The 16,869-nt window shown below is 49.4% G+C and overlaps 1 protein-coding gene across 2 annotated transcripts in view; it reads left to right on the plus strand.

Moving 5' to 3' along the window:
- The window catches only part of TDRD1 (tudor domain containing 1), a 2,637,228-nt gene that overhangs the window by 1,072,572 nt on the left and 1,547,787 nt on the right, over window positions 1-16,869 (plus strand). For both annotated transcript variants that reach the window (XM_078643866.1, XM_078643867.1), the window contains exon 12: window positions 1,323-1,508. In XM_078643866.1, the coding sequence (XP_078499992.1) occupies window positions 1,323-1,508 (186 nt within the window). The remainder of the gene's footprint in view (window positions 1-1,322; window positions 1,509-16,869) is intronic.

Consider the following 16,869-nt stretch of genomic DNA (forward strand, 5'->3'; position numbering starts at 1 on the left):
CGTAATCAGAATTGGGTTTATTTACCATTGATGAATTGCTTGACGCATAATTGTTGCCAGTTAGCTGAAAATAGTTGCAATACACCTCACTCCTTTGCAAGAGAGTTGAAGAAGAACAAGATGGATATACATTGGTGCCTTGATTTTAACCGGAGGTGATATTTTCTGGTTTAGATAAATGGTTCTGATAAATGCTTTCAAGATTGCTTCTGCATGTGAAGCACCTGTGTGTAAGACTATTTCATGCTCTGCGCGGAGCCTGTGATTAAATAACTGATTAAAGCTTTGACAAAAACAATAATGTATGTGCACTTAGCATTAGTAGTACATCCTTTTAAGTTATAAATTTACCTACAAGGTTCACTGGCTCTATGCGATGTCTTGTTCGGAGTTGAATTGATAAATGGAAGAGCCACACCGTCATCAGAACATTAACAATAGGTGTATGGCATTGTGTATTGTTATGTGTCATCAATAGGGACTAGCTATGTGCGGCTTTTTTAGATAGGACTCTGACTTGTTTTGTCTGCAGGCACCTTTAGGTGTGTTCATGAAGCCCTCACCCACCAACCTGGTTGGTGGCATGCTTCATCATCGGGCCCACCCAGTGACACCTAATGTGTCCCGGGTGTGCTACAACGCCTGATTACAGCGGAGCTGGTATATTTCTGAGAGTGCAGTGTAGGGGGTTTGTGAAGTGAGAATTAAGAAGGCTTGACGGTGGTCCCAGTACCCAAGGGTAAATTAAATTTTAATAACTGGGCCTCCGTCAGCGGTTAAAACAAGGCAGGTGGATGTTGTGGTGGCTAATTACGGCCTCCTACATCCTATGTTGGTCGACATGTTTCAGCCAGTGCCTTTGTACTAATGCTGGCTTTCCTCAGGACCTTTAAAAACTTGCTGGTGCAATTTTAAAAAGTGGATTGTTTTACAGACTGTGTTACTCGCTAAGGTGTTTTTCTAGGTGTGAGAGTGAGATTCCCTTCTCAAGCATACCTTTACATACAACATATAGGACGCAAACAAAACATGTAAGAGAAAAGTCATTTAGCATATTGCTTAAAGTCACAAAGAACATGTATTGCAGCCGATTCTAAAGTGCATTGTGGGAACCTCGTGTGCATTCACCGTAAACTTTTTGAACAATTCAGAAATTTCCTTTAGGCAACCATTGATTGATGGGGTAATGCTCAGCATACAAGTGTACAAGTGATAGATCCCCGGCATCAAAACCACTGTGAAAACACTGTTTTGACATGCTTGGTGTATTGTTTTTAGTACAGACGTGGGACTTTAACCTTTTTTATGGTTTTAATTCTCAGCTCCGGTTCTGGAGGCCGCCTTTGTGACCAACCGTGAAAAACCAGATGCAAAAAAAATGACGCTCTTACCTGACCCTTTACCAAAAGTCAAACTTATCTCACTGTCTGTGGGGGATGTTTTCCCAGCAGCTGTGACGGATGTGCAGTCTCCAGAAGACTTTTTCTGTCAGCGATTGCAGGATGCGCGTACGTATTAAAGTTTTGTCATCTACTCTTGTCTGAATCCCAAGAACTGTGGTGCTAATGTTGTTACTGTTCATTCTTATTTATTGAATATTATAACACTAATTTGTGACAGCTTTGTAGTTGTACCCTTTATCACAATTCCTGCAGTTTAAGATGAGTGTAACAACATCACGGTTGAAAATGTAGGTGTGAGAAACACGTAATGTAATGTAAATTGATACTTGTATAGCGCACTACTCACCCGCAAGGGTCTCAAGGCGCTTGTACGAATACCGCTGTGGAACCCATCCTGGCTTTCCCTGTGAGGTGTCCACTCCTGGGCACCCCCAAGGTGGAGGCCAGGCATCCTTAGCGTTGTGGGGGCCGTTGTGGAGATTAAGCAAGCTATTGCCCAGAGATGCAGAGTGGGACTCCATGATTGGAATAGGCACCGAGGCGAGAATTATCAGGTCTGTGGAATTTTTTAGCCCAAGACCTACCGAGGCGGGGAATTGAACCCTGGTCCCGGGCTAGACCTCTGCATCAGGGTCTGCCGCTCTAATCATTGAGCCTCACTTCGTCGTCTCCAACGCATTGTCAGATTCTAAGCATGGTGTTAGCACAATCTGAAGTGTGATAAGAGATTATCAAAGCCCAGTTATACAATTTATGTATTTTGATAGATTTAATCATTCACTTTGAGTGCCCAGAGAAGTTGTGTGCCTGATTTTGCTAATATGCTGATTCGGACCCACAACTGAAACTTTTCATTCAATGTTCCCTTGAGAGTTTCAAACTAATAAAGTATATTTTCTTTGGGGTTGAGTAAATCAAACCTTTATGCTTTTTTATTTATTTATTTGTATTCATAAGGCGCAACAAATCATCCCCACGGGATCTCTAGGTGCATTGGCTTGGTAATAGCAGGTCCCAGACACCTCGAATCGCCACGTTTTTAGGCATTTTTTTTTAATGTCCGCGCGAGGTACAGGAACGTATCTCTTCAGGTAGTTTGTTCCAGTGAAAGGGGGCCAGATAAGTGAAGGCGCGACCTCCCATTCTTGATTTTGGATGGTACTAGGAGGTTTTTGTTGCTTGACCTCAGATGGCGACCAGGGATATAGGGCCTGATCTTCCTCCTTAAATATGATGCTCCGTGGCCTTGTCTTGCCTTGAACACAAGTATGAGGAGTTTAAAAACTGCTCTTTTCTTAATGGGCAACCAATGTAGGGCTTGCAGCAGGGGACATGATGGAGAGCGTCTAGGATTGTTCAGGATCTTTCTTGCTGCCGTGTTTTGCAGGATTTGAAGCTTCGAGAATAAGTCTTCTCTGGCTCCTATCAATAGTGCATTGCCATAATCCAGCCTGCTGACAATAAGCACATGGATCAGAGTTCTTCTTGCATCCAAGGAAATGCAGGGGAAGACCTTAGTTAACATTTTCAGAATTCCAAAGTAAGTGCCAGAGAGAGTTTTTAACGTGTTCTTGAGATGATAATTTGTTATCTATTAGGATTCCCAGGTTCCTGCCCTGCTTTGCAGGGGAAGGGGATTCCCTCAGTTCAGTGGGCCACCAATCTGGCGTCCACAGTTCCTCCGCCTTCCCGAACAGGAGAATCTCCGTTTTATTGGAGTTGAGCTGGAGGAAATTGTCTCCCATCCAGTCAGCTATGTTCAGCATGCAGGTGTTAAACTTGGCCTTGGTGATAGCAGGGTCGGATTCGAACGGACTGACCACCTGCGTGTCATCTGCATAAGAAATTGTCTCGAATCCACTCGCTCTTGTTATGGCGGATAGCGAGGCCACATATATGTTGAACAGCGTGGGACTTAAGATGGAGCATTCGGGCACCCCTTTCTCAAGTAGAGTGGTTGCTGACCTGTAGGCGTCTAGCTTAACACATTGTGTTCTATTGGCTAGAAAGCTTTGTAACCAGGCTAGTGCTAGACCTCCAACACCAATGTCCTGTAATCTGCAAAGCAGGATGTTATGCGAGATGGTGTCGAAGGCCGCAGAAAGATCAAGGAGCACCAGCATAGTGGGGGTCCCTCTGTCTAAAGACATTCTGATGATGTCAGTGACTTCGATCAGGGCTGCCTCAGTGCTATAGCCTGCTCGAAAGCCCGATTGAGTAGGGTCAAGCAATTGGTTATGTTCCAAGTAATCTATGAGTTGTTGGTTATTCAACTTCTCCATAACTTTTGAACAGCAAGGCAGAAGGGAAATTGACCTATAGTTTTTCATCTCTGCTGCATCTGCAGAGGCTTTCTTCAGGAGAGGTTTGATCGATGCTGTCTTACACCTATTCGGGAAAGTGGCGTTGTCTAAGGAGATATTACAGACTGACGCCAGTGAGGTAGCTAAGACCATGGCCAATTCTGCCATAATGTGTGAAGGGGCACAATCTGAATCTGACCCTGACTTTGTTGCTGCCAGTGCTTTCCCTATTTGTTCCCTGGTGATGGTGGCAAATGAGTCCAGTATAGGGAGTGAGGGGTTTCTGCTCCGAGAGGTAGGTGTCTTAAAGGCTGCTACTCCACTCAGAGAGTTATAGATATTATCTATCTTATCTCTGAAGTGGGTGGCCAGATTATCACATAGTTCTTGGGTGTTGGGGACTACTGCCCTGCTAACTAATGTATTGGTGAACTCCTTTAGTATTGTAAAGAGTTCTTTTGAGGAATTCTTTGCCTCCATTATTCGCAGACTTAAATATGCTCTTCTAGCAATTTTACAGTGGCCTATATAGGCTCTATGTGCCGCCACATAAAATGACTTGTCACCAGGACATTTGGTTTTCCTCCACTTTCTTTCCTGAGATCTGCACCAACCCCTCTCCATTTTGAGTTCTTCCGAGAACCAGGGTGCGGGTGCCCGCTTCTCTATTGCTCTTACTACTTTTAGAGGGGCGATCTTGTCCAGAGCCTTTTCAACCGCTCCCTCCCAACTTTCTAAGGCCGTGTTGCTATCTAGCTCCCCCACCCACACGGGGGCTGAAAAAACCTTGCCAAAGGCTGCGGGTGTGACCTTTCTCCATGTCCTGGGATGAACTTTCCTTGCTTGGGGCTTCCTACCACTCTCTGGCAGGCTGACAGAAAATCCTAGAGCCAAATGGTCCGTCCATGTTAGCTTCTGGGGGGGTTTCGCCTAGAGGAAAGGCATATTTGTAAAGATGGTGTCCAGGGTGTGGCCTGCAGTATGCGTGGGCCCATACACTCTGGAGATGAGCCCGAGTGATTCCTTTGATGCTAAGAGGGAGATTGAATCTATGTTAGAGGGTTCTTCCAGTTGGTGTTTAAAGTCTCCAGTTAAAATGAATTAGTCAGATTGTAATATATCCGGGGCGAGTATTTCCAAAAGGGTAGAGCAAAACAGTTTCTTATTCTATCCTGGAGGGTGATACACTACTGCTCCTATCCATCTTGATCCCTTCACAGAGTCTATCTGAAACACCAACATCTCTATATAAGGTGTTTGGACAGAGTCCACTATCTTAATATGGTGGGGGCCCGAGTTGCTATTGCTTGCCCTCCTCCCCTCTTGCCTACCCGGTCTAGTTTTGTCACATTGTAGTCTGTGGGGAATGTGACTGCCAGCACTGGAGTTGAGTGGCTTTGAAGCCAAGTTTCAGTCAGCAGGCAAAGGTCTGATTTTTCGGTCTCAAGAAGGTCCCATAGTTCCACTGCATGTTTAGCGATCAACCTAGCATTGATACACAAACCATGGAACAATCCTTCTGCTGCAAGGATTTGTGGCTGAAGTTGGCCCCCCTTGACTGAGTCCCCTCCAGGCTAAAGCCCTGTTTCCAGGTCCTGAGGATTCCCCCACCCATCCACAGCTAATACATCGACCCTCAGGGGCCATCCCCCCCTTAGCTAATGAACCCCCCCTCACATCTCTGATTAATTCCTAGCAATTGTTTTCTAGTGTACCTGGTTAGCATCATCTTGTCAGGGCAAAAAGAACTGCACTTCCTTGCCGCTGGCAGCGACCAGGCGCGGATGGGCGCACACGGGCTTGCCTTAGGCGCGCCTTCGGCGCGTCCGCTGCGTTCCCGCGCCCTGCATTCTTTTATTACCCTTCGTCTGAGTGTCTACGGCAACCTTCATCTGCCCCAATATGGCCGCTGCTGCTGGCGCATTCCGCCCCAATATGTCCGCTGCTGCTGGCGCATTCCTGACTGAAGGCACCCTCTCTCCACATCAATCGGCCCTTGAGAGGCAGCCGCGGTGGACCGGAGAGTTGCCAGGTACTTTAAAATAATTTACGAGCGCTAAAACAATATTGTTCTCACAACATTAAAAGAGCATTAAAAGCAAGTAAACCCGGTAGCGGGGAGGTTATGTGACCAGGGGGAGAGCGATTCGGCCCTAGTCACCTGCTGAGCCTGCCGGCGTGTCTGCCATACACTGCCCATACACTGGTTATGGTACGTACCTCATAAGATCAACTTGAAAATAAAGTAGCCCACCTTTTTAGGTCTCGCCTACGCAGCGGGCATGTGCAGCGTAGGAGGAGACCTTTAGTAATCGATTCCCTTTATCTGCCAAAAACGTGCATGCTTTGCATTGCTTTCAATGGCAACTCTTGCACGTTTGCCGATTCCCTTGCAGGAGCGAGCTTTGAAACAATCTGTTTCAAAGCTCGTTTACGTACAACCGCCACATTTCAAATAAATGTATTGGGCATCTTGGAATGACAAAACATTTTTACACTATGAACACCAGCATTCCATCATGGTCTCCTGGTTTACTGGAAGTGCCCTTGGGGACGTAGCACACTGAAGACGAAGTGAGAAGCCAGCGATCCGTTAGTACTGCCTGGAGAGCTTTATGATCGTCTTAAGAAATATTAAAATAAAAAGAGGAGAAGCAAAGAAATGAAAATAGAATTATAAAAGGAGCTCATTGAAAACTAAAGGGCTGGCCAAACAGACCTGACACTGAAGCACCCTCATTTTCATTTGGATGTACACATGTGATCAGAAAATGTTGTCATAAACAGGACAGGAGAGACAATAATTGGGGGTATGGCACACTGGCCAAGATGGTGGACACTTAACCCAGAGCCTTAATACCAGACCCACCAACTCTCTCTCTGCATCAGTTGGTGCTCTGTGCCTAACTGGGGCCCATCCAAGTATCCTTTCCTGCGGCACTGTCTGCGGTATCGCTCAGCTGCTGGCAAATTGGCTAGCTCGGCCCAGCAGCCAGAGCTGTACATTAGGAATCACCCACTGCAGGGGCAAGATGCCTACTGCCAACTGCTGAGCCTTCTGGCAGTGGGTTGAAGGAGGCTGAAAGGCGGAGGGGCTTGAGAGTCCCTTCTGTCTCTCCAGTGTTCACCGGACACTGAACAAAGGTGTCGCTGTTGCAGATCACCCCGCTTGGCTCCAATTGCTGGAGATATGGGTGAGTGGCCGCACCTGCTGTAGAGGCGACCTGGGGAGAGGCTGGCAGCTGTGAAGCCCTGCTTCTCAGACAGCGCCATCCCGGTTGATTTCTGACCTAGGGGACCAACAGAGAAAAACTGCTGCTGGCCCGTGACAGGGGTGCACTGCTGTTGCTGCCCCTCCTCTCACTGGGTGCTGTTGATGTAATGGAGTTTAAGTGCTACAGAGATTGACCTGTGATGAGGAAGAGGAAATCTTCAAACGAAACCTTGTTGACAATGGGACCATTGACATCAATGACTTTAATCCCCATTGTTGATTATGTAGAGCATTCCATCAACAACATAGTCTGCCTCGACCACGTTGTCAACGGCGAAGAGACTGTCAACATCTATGACCATACCGTCGATAACCACATAATCGATGGCATCACCATTGGGAACCATGAAGTTATTAAAAACCATGGGAGGAATTATTTCTTCACCTTTGAGGGTCACGGTTGTGCCTCCGGTACAATTATTGCAGTCCAACCAGGGAGAAGAGGCTAGTGATTATACCTCACTGACGTCTTATAGCCCAACACACTTGGATGTAAGATATGTCCCAGATTTTGAAGAGGACTAATTGGACGATGAGGAATCTTACAGTGAATATGTTTATCTGAAAGAAACACATAGTGATAGATTCCTTACCATAGAATTACCCCCAGGCGTCAGACTGGATCTGGAAAGTTCTCGTCAGAAGTACCACTGCACATCGGAAGGTGGCGTTGTGCGGCTCCGCCTCCGTCGTTTGTGACGTGGTCGCCGAGATGACGTCGCAGCAGCTACTTAGAAGCCGCACTTGCGCGCTGACGTCAGTTCTTTATTTTTCCACGCCAGCAAGCGCAGGTCCGGAGAGAGTGGTACCCCCAGTAATCAAGTGCTCAAGGTCCCGGTCCCTAGGGAGGTCGAGTGGCCGGTCGCGGAGCCATCACCATCGTTCTACAGGATCAAATCGAAAAAGCTTCATCGCTCCACGTCTTCCCCTCACCCGTTGTGGCTGAGGGTTCGAGTAGTGCCTCCCCTGCAGTTCCGGCGGAGCCTACGGTGTCGACGTCGGCCTACCTGCCCTTCCCGGGTCGGTCGGCGACTCCAGCCCAGCTGCTGGAATTTCTGTCCGCCATGGCGCGCCTCTTTGGGCTGTCGGGCCCCGCTAGCGCTCCTTTGGCCCCGCAGGCGCACCTTTGGCCCCGCCGCCGCACCTTTGGCCCCACCGGCGGGCCTTTGGGTCCCGGGTGGGGGACCTCGCCCTTCACTGTCAGCGGCTCCGGCATTGCTGTCGGCTCCGGACCCGACACCACAGGGCCCCCCACGCTGGTTGACCGCGTTACACTTCCACCGACGTCGACCCCACCATCACCACCTCCGTCGTCGTCCGTGGCACCGGACAACGTCGCCTCCGGCTTCAGCCCCTACATGAACACGGAGCTAGAACGATACCAGTGGGGCCTTTCTACCCAGCCTCCTTATTTTTGTCCTGTACATCAGCCTTCGGAGGAAGGGGAGGACTGGGAGGGGTCTGAGGACAGAGGAAGTGTGGGATGCCAGCGGTCTTGACACCTCCCCTGACCTTGGCATGCTCACTCCTCCTACCGTGGTTACGGAGGAGGATGCAAGTTATGCAGTAGTGTTGTGTAGGGCAGCGGAGGCTCTCAACCTCTGACTCCCCATGGTGGCCGTTGGGACTAACCTCCTGACAGAAGTGCTTCAGCCGGCTGCTACCTCTGCGGAGCCACTGCTGCTCTTTAATGAGGCACTTTCTGATGTTCTTTTGGGCACTTGGTCCAGGCCCAACACAGGGGCTCCTGTAGATAGGAATGTGGCCCGACGTCATTGCCCGGCCCCAGGCTACCCCATTTTCCTTCCCCAACACCCCACCCCTGAGAGCTTGGTTGTCCCAGAGGGCATTCCGTACCGCACCCCCAGACAGGGCATTCAAGAGACTGGAACAATTTGAGAAGAAGATTTTTTTCTTTTGCGCCATTTGAGGGCTGCTGTCTGACACTGCTTGTATCATTCCCACTCTGTGTGGGATACGGTGGCGCAAGTGCTGCCTCAGTGTCCGGAGGAGGCGCGGATAGTGCGCTCTAAGGCTATTGCTGAGGGAAGAGATGCAGCCAAGTTCACAATACGATGTGGCCTTGACACCGCCGACTCGCTGGGCAGGGCGATTTCCACGACAGTGGCGATCTGCTGCCACGCCTGGCTGAGTACTACTGGCTTCTCGAGGGATGTCCAGAACACCCTGATGGACATGCCCTTTGATGGCATTCGCCTTTTTAGAAACAAGACAGATAGTGCGTTGTAGCGTTTTAAGGACTCGCGGGGTACGGCAAGTCCTTGGGCCTTTCAGCCACTCGCCCTCCTCCACCTTCTGCTTTTCGCTCCTTTCGTGGCCACAGAAGGGGCGCCCCAACACGTTCGCTTCAGAGCCACATTCCGCAGCAGCAGCAGTCTCAGCGCGGCCGCAGACATTGGACCTGTAGAGGCGGGTCAACGGGCCAGCGGGTGTGTCAGTCAAATTCCACCCCGGCGACCACTGCCCGAAAACCTTCCTAGTCCGGTCTTTCAGGCCCATCACTTTGGACAGGTGGGTTTTACAAATAGTCCGAAGGGGCTACTCCCTCCCCGAGACTACCCCTCCAGCTATGCCACCCCAGTACTACCGCATGTCGGCGGATCACTTGGCACATCTTCAGCAGGAAGTCGAGGTCCTCTTGGCCAAGGGGGCCATCAAGTGCGTTCCTGTGCCAGAAGTAGGACGTGGTTGTTATTCCCACTACTTTCCTGTGCCCAAGAAGGACATGGGCCTGCGTCCCATCTATGGCCTCAGGTACGTCAATCGCTTCGCCCGGGAGGAGAAGTTCAAGATGCTAACTCTCGCTCAGGTCTTGTCTTTTCTCGAACCTGGAGACTGTATGGTAGCACTGGACTTGCAGGACGCATATTTCCACATTCCCGTCCTGCCTGCGTTACCTGCGGTTCACAGTAGGCGACAAGCATTTTCAGTTTACCGTGCTCCCCTTTGGCCTTACCAGCGCCCCTTGGGTGTTTACGAAATTGATGGCAGTTGTCTCAGCGCATCTGCGCATATCAGGGGTTCCAGTCTTCCCCTATCTCGATGACTGGCTGTTGAAGGCGGGCTTGCCGCAGGCAGTCGAGTCCCAGATCCAGACTACGGCCGACCTCCTGCATTTGCTGGGGTTCTCCATCAATGTGCCGAAGTCGCACCCGATACCCTCTCAGAAGCTCCTCTTCATCGGAGTGGTTCTGAATACGACACAGTTTCGGGCCTATCCTCCCGAACTGCGAGTCCAGGATATTCAGGCTATGATTCCGATCTTTCAGCGTCTATCCTCTGTTTCGGTCAGGATGACCCTGGGGCTGCTGGGCCTCGTGGCCTCCTGCTGGTCACCTCCTGCATCCTACTGGTCACTCATGCCATATGGCATGTGCAGGCTCTGCAGTGGGATCTGAAGTTCCAGTGGGCGCAGCATCAGGGGAACCTGTCCGATTACGTCCAGATCTCAGAGGGCACTGCACAGCAGCTACAGTGGTTGCTCATGAACCGACTTTGGGTCCAGGGCTGGTCCCTCTCCCTTCCCCTACCGGAGCACACATTGGTGACGGACACGTCCCTCCTGGGATGGGGGGGCCACATGGGAGAGGCGGAGATCAGAGGCCTCTGGTCTCCGGCGGAGTCCAGGCTCTCTGTCAACCTTTTGGGGCTTCGGGCGATCCGACTTGCACTGAAAGCGTTCCTTCCCTCTGTCAAAGGGAAAGTAGTGCAGGTGTTCACAGACAACACCCCTGCCATTTATTACTGCAACAAACGGGGCGGGGTGGGGTCGTGGACCCTATGTCAGGAGGCTCTGCGCTTCTGGACATGGCTGGAACAGCAGGGCATTTCCCATGTGGTTCATCACCTGGCAGGTTCATTGAACGCCAGGGCGGACGAACTCAGCTGCAGGTGCATGATCGATCACAAATGGCGCATGCAGTCGGATGTGGCACAAGGTCTCTTTCGTCATTATGGAGAGCCTTGGTTAGATCTATTCGCCACCGAAGAGAACACACAATGTCATCAGTTCTGCGTGTTGGAAATTCCAGGGCTGCACTCGCAAGGCGACACTTTTCTTCGCTAGTTGCAGTTTATTGTACTCCTTTCCACCTATACCACTTCTACCCAGAGTGCTGAAGCTGATCAGGGGCGACCAGGCCAGTCATTCTTGTGGCGCCGGACTGGACTCGATGAGTTTGGTATCCCAAGCTAGTCAGTATTACGATCGATCCACCGATCCGACAGCTTCTTCGGGAGGATCTTCTGTCGCAGCAACAGGGGGCGGTTCTCCACCCGAACCCGTCCAGTGGCCACCTCTTTGCTTGGAGATTGAGCAGCAGCAGTTGATTCCTTTTGACTTGCCTCTTGAAGTCTGTGATGTCATTCTGGCAGCCAGGCGTCCTTCCACTAAGTTAGTATACGCCTGCAGGTGGAACAAATTTGTGGCATCGAGCACATCAAAGGCTGTGGATCCCCTATCTGCCCCTCTTTCAGAAGTTCTACTGTTCCTTTTTTCTTTAGCCCAGTAGGGCTCTGCTCTGGGCACTATCAAGGGCTACCTTTCTGCTATTTCGGCCTTTCTCAGGCTGCCGGATCAGCCCTCTCTTTTCAAGTCCTCTGTTTTAAATAGATTTCTCAAAGGCATTGCTCATCTTTTCCCTCCTATTCCTTTCGTAATGCCACAGTGGGACTTGAATCTGGTTCTTACATATCTAATGTGCGCTCCCTTTGAGCCTCTGCACAGCTGTCCTCTTAGTCTGCAGACTTTGAAGACCGCTTTCCTGGTTGCAGTCACCTCTGCTAGGAGAGTGAGTGAGTGAGCTTCAGGCTCTTTCTTGTAAGCCTCCTTTTCTATCTGTCCATCCAGACAAAGTTGTGCTCAGGACACGTCCACCCTTTCTGCCAAAGCTTGTCACTGTCTTTCACATCGGGCAGACCATCACTTTGCCCACCTTCTTTCCGCCTCCGCATCCTTCTATAGAGGAAGAGAGGCTCCACCGTCTGGACCCAAAACTTGCGCTCTCGTTTTACTTGAACCGCCCACAACAGTCCTGGGTGGATGACCAGCACTTTGTTGGCTACGTTGGTGCCAAGAAAGCTTGGGCCGTGCACAAGCGGACTATCTCCCGATGGGTCGTCTTGTGTATTAAAGCCCGTTATTCTCTGGCTAAAAATGAAGCACCGTTGGGGCTGTGCGCCCATTCCACCAGGGCGACGGCTGCCACTATGGCGTTGGGACGTGGTGTCCCCTTACAAGACATCTGTCAAGCAGCTAAGTGGGCCTCGCTGCACACTTTAACTAAGCACTATTGCCTAGACAGCCAAGTCAGGAGAGACAGCTATTTGGCCGTTCTGTTCTCCTTGACTTCCTGGTGTTATGTTGGTTTGCAGACCCACCACGGGGTTGGTATTGCGGGGGTATCCATCCTAAGGTAAGGAATCTATCACTGTGTTTCTTTCAGATAAACAAGTTACTTACTTTCGGTAACGATATATCTGTAAGAAACATTAGGAGTGCTAGATTCCTTACCGTCCCACCCATCCTTCCTGTTATGTAAACTGATTTCTAGGGTTAAGGTCATCCCTTTCAGGGCCCTACTTTCTAGCCACCAGTGGTCGGTATCTTGCATGGCTCTGCTTTCTCTGGCGTGGAAAGTAATGTACAGAACTGAAGTCAGCGCGCGAGGGCGGCGTCTAAGAAGTTGCTGCGATGTCATCTCGGCAACCACGCCTCCAACGACGGATGCGGACCCGCATGACGCCACCTTCTGACGCGCAGTCGTACTGCTGACTAAAACTTTCCAGATTCAGTCTGACGTCTGGGGATATTTCTAAGGTAAGGAACCTATCACTACTAATGTTTCTTACAGATATATCGTTACCGAAGGTAAGTAACTTGTTTGTTAGCTGAAGCACAAGTTTAGAAGTACTGGAATGAATTTAAGACAGAAATCACCTAGATACTATAAACAGCCAGACGTGGGCCAAGTGCCAATGGCTTTCTAATCAACGTTGCAACAAATGATAGATACTTTTACTAAGTTATTACTGCAGCATAACCAAATATTAATTCTAGCATGGGTTGCCTGCTGCTCCCATCCTCCCACCGCCTCAACCTGCTCCTTTCACCACTACTTCCTCCTCTAGCGCCAAGGTGATCAGTCCATGAAGAAGACGTGGATGATGTTTACTCGAATGGTTCTTTCTATTCTGATACAGAAGGAGAGGCAGGTGAACTACCACCAGATTGTAATGGAAGGGATAATAATGACTAAGATTTTATTGTCCCAAGTGGAAACGATGGGAAAACTTTGCAAGATGCTACGACTGATATCTCTAAATTTATTAAGTTGATAGAAAGAGCTGCCAAGAAATTCAACCTACCCGTGACCTCTGTAGATCAACCATGTTTTCTCCATGACTTTAAAGAATAACCTCTGAAATATGTTACATCTATACCTATTCTTGATTGTCTGATTAGAATGTCTGAAACTATTGAAGACACCTGCTACCTTTCCAGCTGTGATAAAAAGAACTACAAAGCCCCAGATCTTTAAATGTGTGGGTGGAAAAACCCAGCTGCAATGCCTGGCTGATTAAAAATGGTGGTTGCGTCCCGATGGGATGCAGGACATCTTTTACAATGGGGAGAGACGTGGCTTGATCATTTTACAACTGTTTGGGTTATGCAGTGTCACATCTTCTGCTTTTTAAAGTTCCCAAGTGCGATCACCAGGCAACTGATTCAGGCTAGAGTGGAACACAAGACTTCTGTATGCCTCTTTTCCACTCGCTCTCCTTGGCTCAGTTCTGAAGTTCAGGAATGACCAGCTCATATCCTAGGGCCTCCAGACTGGGCCAGGAGAGTGTGGTATCTGGCACTTCTGGGCTTGAGAATCTGTTCCCTGACCAGCCTATTAACTGCTTAGGGTAGATCTTCTGTTGCAGCATGAGCACAAGTTTTAAATCCGAATCAGCAAAACCTCCAAGCTGAAGATTGAGCAGTGGCAGTTGACCTCATTCAATCTACTGCTCAAAGTTGTAGATGTCATCACTGCTGCCCAAGATCCCTCTACAAAGTCTGTCTACTCCTGATGCTTGTACAAATTTGCGGAGTCCTCAAGACACACCGGCCACAACCCAAATTCTTGGATATCTTATTATTTGTGTTATCTGATAGAGATTATAGCCGCAGATTCCTTACTTTAGGATTATCCCCTGGAGTTAGACTGGAACTGGAAGTCTAAGTTGTCTAGGTAAGTCACTCATAAAGAAAGAGTAGGAAGTCGAAGAGGTCTTCAACTTTGCTCTGTCTGTCTAATGTATCCGACGAGACAAGGGAGTATCGTCAATTAAGGCCTGGCTCTGCAGTTGAGCCTAAGCTAGCTCCTTGCCTCCCATAATTTCCGTGATTTTTATGAGGTCATGCACATCATTTTTGGATGGCCCATCCTCGCTGGTGTGCCTTTTGGCTGCAAGGATTTTGGAGAGGCCATTCTGGTTCCCAACGAGTGAGTCTGCCCCCGGCGCCAGTCGGGCACCTTGGATCTTCAGATGGATCTGTACCTATGCCAGTCGGACCACCTCAACCTTCCTCAATGCCATTGCTGATGTCGATGCTTACGACACTACGGTCCATTAATACTGATGACATTTGAGCCGCAAATCCCATGCACTTAGGGATTTGGTTACTCAGGTGCTGCCCATGCATCCAGAGGAGGCCCGGGTCATACTCTGCCATGCTATGGTAGATTGGGAGACATGCAGCCAAGTTCCCAATCCGATGTGGCTGAACGCGACCGACTCGCAAGGCAGAGCAGTTTCTTTGTCAGTGGCCTTATGGCGCCACACCTGACTGCGGACAGCCTGTTTTTTTTCCCTCTAGGGTATGTCCAAGCTTCGCTTATGGACATGCTCTTTGATGGCTTCCCTCTCTTCGAAGACAAGACGGACTCCGCGCTGGAGTGCTTCAAGGATACCTGAGCTACTGCCAGGTCCTTGGGCCATGAGTGTGAACAAAACAAATTAGGAAAGTTGAAAATAATTAAGGACCTAAACAACATATATAATATTATATATATATACCCTCTAAAGTTAGTCATTCCTAAACACCTTCAAGGTATCAATATAAATTCACTTGCTATGGCAAATCATAGTGTGGTTTGGTGCAGTACGACTACCGACTTGCTAGACGCAACTCGCCACAGCAAGTGCCGAAGGAAGCCAACTCTCCAGCTGACTCACTGACTAGAAGCTGTCACTCTCCTGCTGAGAATCCAGCACCAGTGTTTCTGACTCCCCTTGCGGGGTGTTGGGAGATGGAGTCCAGGGAAAGAGATACCAACCTCTCTCATTCTAAGGTATGGTGCTGATTAGAACCTAGAGAAACCTTTAGCAATTCTTGGCAGAACTAAACTATAACTAAAGACAGCATCTACCTCTTCCCTCGTACTACACCTAGGTTAGGTATGTAGGAGAGTAGGGTCTGCAATCCTATGGTCACCCCTGATTTTTGCTTTTTGCTTCACTGGTTTACGAATTTCCCTGGCTGTGGGCCTGCTAATCAGACCAACAGCCTAGCTGTTCTCTCTCTAAATTGACATCCATGTACTTTAGGTGCATTTACCAATTGGTATTGGAACCCCTTATCAGCCCCTGTACAGTGTACCTTAGATACCCAGGGCATAGGTGTACCCAGGGCCTACCAGGGGCTGAAGCATGTATTATGCCACCCCTGGCTGGCCATCTAAACAGACACAACTGGCTGGTAAGACAGCTGGGGCAAGGTGGTGTAATCACCCTTTGCTGTAGATATAGTATACCTATATCGAATCCCAAAATGGACACATATACTCCTATCAGTCAATCCTGAAGGCAGAGTGCTTGGAATTATGTGAGATGGTGCTCTAGCATGAGCTGAGACTGTCTGCAGCTTGCGGAACCAAGTCCTTATAGCTGTTCCATGATAACGCTATACCATATACTCTTAAGTGCATTCTAATCCTCGCGGTTATTGCTAACTTTGTTATAGCATTATCAAAACATGTCGAGTAAGGTGTCATACGAATTTGAATACTACCCCCTCGCCAGTTCTGGCGACGGGGGTAGCATTCCACCCTTTTAGAGGGACACGACATGTATGTAACTGTGAACCCCGGTTAAAGTTAACCCGAGCCTCAGCATCACAAAATGGATGCTGCCACCACAGACACAAGTCTGATCTCCTGCTGCTGGGAGTCCTTCCAGCGAGGGAGGCCTGGACAAAGGGTTTCCTGCCTTGGGAGGTGCTAGCACCACCCCAGACAGGATTTTGTGTATTGAGGTAGGGAGGCCTGAAAGGAATGAGACATGCCTGGGGCACACAAGGTGTCCCTGTGCATACACCGGTTCAAACCAGTTGCTGGGGCACTCCAGCCCCAGCTCTGGCGCGAAACCGGACAAAGGATAGGGGGTGTAACCACCCCCCTTCCTGGTCCCACCCATGGGAGGGACCTAGTCACCAGTACAGCCCCCTTTAGCAGGATAAAGGTAGGAGCTGGTCCCATTCCAAAATAGATTGTTCGAGGCATGTGGGCTGCTAAATTCATATCTTAGCATTAGATCGCCGCCTAGTGTTGGGTCCGGATGATCGCACATTGTTGTCCTGGAAGAGTCTTCGAAGTATCCTGAGATAGGTGGCTCCTCCCCTGGACTACAGTGCGCATGGGCATCGGCTCCATCCCCAGATTGTTTTTTTCCGCCATTGGGTTCGGATGTGGTCCCGACTTCTCTTTGTCGGAACCGAGAAAAACTAACTTTTTCAGGCCAAAAGGCCTTGTATTTTCTAGCGTCGGTATTGTTCGCGCACGGTCTCGGGTTCTTCCAACTCTTGAAGTCGGATTCAACG

This window comes from Lissotriton helveticus, chromosome 5_1 (assembly GCF_964261635.1).
Source record: "Lissotriton helveticus chromosome 5_1, aLisHel1.1, whole genome shotgun sequence".
In the NCBI taxonomy this organism is placed as follows: Eukaryota; Metazoa; Chordata; class Amphibia; order Caudata; family Salamandridae; genus Lissotriton; species Lissotriton helveticus.